At 38.7% G+C, this 5,906-nt stretch overlaps 1 protein-coding gene across 13 annotated transcripts in view; it reads right to left on the bottom strand.

The window, feature by feature from the left end:
* Positions 1-20: 20 nt before the first annotated feature.
* The window catches only part of GPR1 (G protein-coupled receptor 1), a 43,524-nt gene continuing 37,638 nt past the window's right edge, over positions 21-5,906 (bottom strand). For 12 of the 13 annotated variants that reach the window (XM_025211054.1, XM_025211057.1, XM_025211063.1 and 9 more), the window contains one exon: positions 21-1,950. In XM_025211054.1, coding sequence (XP_025066839.1) covers positions 884-1,950 — 1,067 coding nt within the window. In that variant the 3' untranslated portion in view covers positions 21-883. Of the gene's footprint in view, positions 1,951-3,851; positions 3,992-5,906 lie in introns of all 13 variants that reach the window. The other variant, XM_025211061.1, reaches the window with a different exon arrangement.

Below are 5,906 nucleotides of genomic sequence, written 5' to 3'. Positions count from 1 at the left end.
CTCTTCCACTGAGATGCAGTACACACTGGGCTAGATAAGCCTATGGTTAGATTCAGTATGGTATTTCTTACGTTTACTTTTGGTTTAGGCACGTTCAGCTACACGGGGCCCATAATACAGGCCGAGTTGTTGGTTCCATAATGACAGATGATATAGTGTTGCCAATTAAATTACTAATCCCATGTTTTGCAGCATCTATATGTGCTTTTGAGAGCCTCCTAAACTCTTGAGATCCAATGAGATTGGACCACAACAAGGATGTATTAGAAATATAAATAGTTCATTTACATCTATTTCAGAATGATGCTATAAAGAAGCATTTGTAAATATATGTGCTGTTGTATAAATACATATATAGGGCCCCATATACATTGTAAATGTTCCTATTTGTATACAGTACTGTATCTGTTACATAACCAAGTTATGGACCAGATTTAATACATAGTCCTCCGCTTGTGTTTGTATAAAATGTGACGCACACATTCTTGCACTTGCAGTTTGCATACACAATGATGTTTGCAAATGCTTACTTTGGCATAGCCTCTATATTGCTTAATTCTGTATCCAAGTGTTAAACTGGAATGCAAAATATTTTCAAAAAACTAACGCAAGCGTGTGTGTGCAAAGTCATATATGCAAACATATAGAAGCTAAGCAGAACATTGTCTGAAGCTACACTTTTGCTGTGTTTAAGCAAGTAGCTAGGAAACACTGGGCTAGCTTCATCCCTAAGTTTACTGGAGCTTCATCTAATGAGTAATTTCTAAAAGCTCAGTGGAGTTGCACCAGCAATCAATTTGACCAGTCCACTGACATTACATATAAATGTGCAATTCTGTAGTAAACAAGAATTCATAACTGGTGAAACAAAGAAAAAAGCCATTTACTGCCTAGTTTCACTGTAGTTCACAGCCACGTGGGTGTTCTCTGAGCTTCGCAGTTGTTCACTGACTGTTCCCGAGCGGCTCACTTCCCACAGCGCAAGCTTTAGTGCCTCAGAAACTGTTGCTCTAACATGGACTTGGAATTTTTTGCTAATCAAAACATAGAGGATTGGATTGAGACAACTATTAATGAAGGCAAGGCCAGTTGAGAGGGGAATGGCATCCTGAAGCAAGCCATGTAAGTGTTCGCTATGGTGAGCAGATAGTTCCAGAATGCTAAATATGTGGTAGGGTGTCCAGCAAACAAAAAAAGCTACAACTACCGCAACCATGGTCCAGAAGAGCCTGCTGGAGGTTAGTAGGGTTCTCCTCTTAACTTTGACAATCAGAAGTGAGTAACAAAGGACCATGGTCACCAAAGGAAACAGATAACCGCACACAAACCTCACCCAAATCAAAACATGATGTCTCATAACAATGAGCTCTTTGTCATGGAGGTGAAAGTTGTTGTAACATATGGTGTTGTTGTTATGAATTGTCGTGTCTCTGAAGTACAAGGCCGGGCCACCAATAATAGCAGCCAAGAGCCAAATAATCCCGCTAAGAATGAGAGCATTCCTAAGGGTCCAATACTTGCATGAAAAGGTGGGGTGGACCAGGCGTATATAGCGATCGAGGCTGATGAAGGTCAGGAAGAAAACACTAGCAAACATATTCAATAAAGCAATAAAGGAGTTAACTTTGCAGAGCAACTTCCCAAAGGGCCAGTGAAAGCCTAGTGCTACATATATAATGTAGAAAGGCAAGAAAAGAACAAAGATGAAGTCTGCAATAGCCAGATTGAGGAACCAGAGGGTGGAGACTGATTTATTCCATTTAAACCCCATAAACCAGATGACTATGGCATTACCTGGCACCCCTAGGAGAAATGCCACACTACATAAAGAAAGGGAGACCATATGTGAGACACTGAGATGGGACTGGAACTGCTCATCTTCCTCATAGTTATCATAAAAATAGGTGTAGTTGTCAAAATCTTCCATCTCCATGGTGTACTGGCTGCTTTCTGTGGAGAAAAGGGAATGGGAAACTCTTAGGTTAAATTATCCTTAATTGTGTTACTAATAGCACCATACATTCATTCATGTGCTTCAATATCAAAAACAAATCCATCAGTTTCTTACTTCGAGTCAATATTACTTCTTGGCAGCCAAGTTCCAGCACAACTCTTTATTTGGGTTGCAGACAATGCAGGACAACACTTCTACCCCGACAAAGAACTACCATATTCCCTTGCATACAAACACACTCTCAGATAAAACATGCCCTTTGCTTCTGGGAAGTAGAATGTAGGAAAAAAAATTTCTGGAGTCATGGCTGACTGTGACACAGTTAGTCCTGGAAACACAGTGTGTCCAAGAAGAGTGGCATCCCAGGAGACCATATGCATGAGGCATCCTGCAACAAGAGCTTCCTGGTGTGCCTGTCATGCAAGGTTAGGTGTCAGACTCTAGCAAGGGCAGTAGCAACACTGTTAGTTCTTTACTGTAATAGTTCTTTATATAAATTCCTGTAAATAAAGTTTTTCCACACTGCAAGCCTCATCAAAATACGTCCAGCAGCTTGCTTGCTGCTTTGGGCACAAAGACAAAGGACTCTGCCTCTTCCGCTTGCTGCGCCAGACACAAGCAGCAGCCTCTTGGCAGCTGCCTGGAAAGCACAGTGCCTCTATGTGTGCTTCTTTTCCAGTGAAGAAAACAGCTTCCTCACTTAAAACATGTACCCATGTACCCTGATTGAATTTTGGATATGTGGTATGCAAGAAAATACCATATTTACAACAAAACTTGAAAATCTCATGATTATTCTTGGTACTGATTTTTGCAAAAAACAAGGCAACACTACCTTTTGGACCTAAAGTGATAGACTGTGGCTATTTAAAGAAAGTGACCACGAGAGATGCAGATTTTATGTCACAAGGCCCATATTCCCTCACATTCAGCATGCCCCCACCTCCCCACTCCAATAAAACATGCCCCTTGTTTTTGGAAAGAAGAATGCAATTTGGGCTGGCTCCTGTATCCACTGACATCTTTGAGAAGTCTGAACTGTTTGAGATACAGTTTGATCTGTGTAGGCCCAATTCTCAGCTAATGTAAGTTAGTATGCTTCCACCAATTTAAGTGGAAAGGTAAAAATGTACCCCCTTATTTTTTTAATAAATCATTTACTAGGGGATGTTTCTTTGTATTTTCAAAGCAAACCAAAATCTGTTTTTTTTCTTTTTTTTTTAAATTTACTTACAGGATCAGGACTATTTATTAATTAGATTTATATGCTGCCCTCCCCAAAAGAAGTTCAGGGTGTCTTACAATAAAAAAAATAAAATAAATTATAACGACAAATACAAAAACACAAAATTTATTTTTTAGAACAAACTCCCCAAATATTTTTAGAACAAACTCCGCAAATAATGCTCCAGATTTAACTCTGCCTGCTGAAGGCCTGCCCAAATAAAAAGGTCTTACAATGCTTCTAGAAGATGATCAGTCTAGTCTTGTGGTCAGAGCTGTGAACTAGGCATGGGAAGACCTGGACCAGTGGTTCTCAGTCTTTTAAGGTATGACATACCCCTTGTTAGAACACAATGAATTCCTATTTGAAATCTCTCAATTTATCATGTGAAAGTACACTGAATAGTGTTAACATTGTGTGGCACCCCACAGCACCCTTGAAAGGATCTCAAGGCATCCCATGGTGCCACATCATCACCCTGGCTGAGAATCATAGAAACTGTCTCAGTTTCTCAATGTCACCGAGTTCCTGTTTTATGAACTTGTCTATAATCTTTGGCAAATTACTTAATTTCTCAGTTATGTCTGCTTCCCTCTCTGTAAAACAGTGACAGTATTACTCCCCCCTCCCCTTCCCCCACGGGGGCTGACAAAATGAATTCAATGCCCTTACCAAAGATGTGAGAGATCCTTGTTTGGAAAGCACTATAGAAGTGCAAAATAATAGTTCTCTTTTTTTTTACTCTGGGATTTTACAGATCCTATCTCCTGTTCCATGATGTCTGTGGCAGAAATCTGAGAAATACCAGGCGTCTGTGTAGGCGAAAGGGTACAATTAAAATGCCAGGGAGCCAAGCAATGTTTTATTAAAAATGCTAAAAATATAATATGGAAAACCAAAATTGTAGCTAGCTAAATTATATATAATAGTTTCTCTAGCAATTTAGAGGTCATATATTTATTCCACTACTTTTGCATGTCTTTATATTAAGAAAGGCTGATAGTCAGACATATTAAACTCTCCACACTTCATAGGGACCAATCCTGACACTTTTTTTTAGTGTTAAGCAGCATTTTGTTCTTTGAGCAATCCCACTGGATTCAACAGAGCTGCTCATGAAGTAATTCAGCAGGCTGTCAATATCTGGCCCTTAATACATAGTTTAGTCGACAACTAATACATGCAAGTAATAGGAACACAATGAGCTAGGTCCTCAGCTTAAGTAGGACAACTAAACTCTAGTGCTGTAATTCCAGATTTATACTGGTGTAAATGAGATCTGAAGCTGGCCGTTTATAACTTGGTGCACATTTTTTGTTCCAAATATATATACCAGATATATCTGAAGGTACTAACTAGCATCAAGGATATAATGCCACTTTTGCTGCCTGAAAGTAATGGATTTCATACTCTTTCACAACATTTTATATAATGTTAACTGATAAAGCTAAGCTATTATCTGTTTTTTAGCCACTGGAATTCTCTCACACAATTGCAACCACAGTGAGGAATTTGACTATTATAAATCATTAACTCTATTTCTCTTCAGCCACAAAGCAAAAACTGTTCTGCAGCTCATTCTAAAAGGTATTTATTACAAAGCAAAATACAAAAAGTACTCACTGCTTGACTTATGCCATCTGAACTGGCTGGTGGCATGAGATGAGGTTGAGCCACTCCTCATTTTTTTCAAGCTCTCTATTTTGTTTAGAGCTCTCTATTTAGAAACCTTTAGTATGCATGCATGTTTACAGATGCCCCCTTATAAATAGGAATCCCTTCTCCATAGAATAAGGATGGCTCTTAAAAGATCTGGGTTTAATGTTTGGGCTCTGCTACAGACTTCCTATGTGACGTGAGACAAGTCCTTTAAGTTTTTGGTACATCAGTACTCTTGATCCTTCATTTCCTAACATAATGGGGTGTTCTAAGGATAAAGCTTAGGGAGGTGTTAATGTTGGGTACGATTATTATTGGTGCCTATGGTTACTTAAGAGAATTTGTCCTGAATCTGTTCTTTAGCTGATAAAATAGTCTTTTCCAAAATAATAAAGTTCTCTGCCTCCCTTTTTGGAATTTCAATGCTTTTCTGCCTTCAGTTTTCAATTAAGCAATAACAATAAGACTGGCTTTGGGCTCTCTTTCTTACTCTCTTTCAAAGTATTTAAGGAAGAATCCTATGTACATGCTTATATTTAAGCATGTCACTGAAGGAATGCAGAACTGGACTCCAGGTCTGCATTCTGAATCTTAACTCCTGAACAGAACTAGTTTGCAGAGATATACCAATCAGCTAGTCTGTAGTATACCTAATAAGCAATACCCTGTCTGCTTAAAGACAAGCATGTGCAGAGAATTCTCCCTTAAATACTTGCTTAATGCTGAGTTTTTGTTTAAATCCCACAGATTTAACTGAGACCCAAGCACATGCTTACATGAATCCCTAGAAACCTACATTACATTAGCTATAAACCTGTGAATAGTGGTGAATTTTAAATGGGGCCCATATTGTATTCAATGACTACAAATATATTTGTTTCTATCACTGGATCACAAGTCATGATTTTTGCCAAAGACCAAGCATGGAAAATATCAGGTTAACCCAGAATATTTTGAAAAGTTGGAAAAAACCCAAAGGAAATACTTTGCAGCCTTGCTTAATAAGTGCCACACAGGCAATTGCTATGCAGTGGAGATAGGAAATTCCTTAGAGGCAAGGGATGTTCA

The sequence above is a fragment of the Alligator sinensis genome, unplaced genomic scaffold (assembly GCF_000455745.1).
Source record: "Alligator sinensis unplaced genomic scaffold, ASM45574v1 scaffold372_1, whole genome shotgun sequence".
Taxonomy (NCBI): domain Eukaryota; kingdom Metazoa; phylum Chordata; order Crocodylia; family Alligatoridae; genus Alligator; species Alligator sinensis.
The sequence above is the reverse complement of the archived record's forward strand: the minus strand, read 5'-3'. Positions and strand labels throughout refer to the sequence as shown.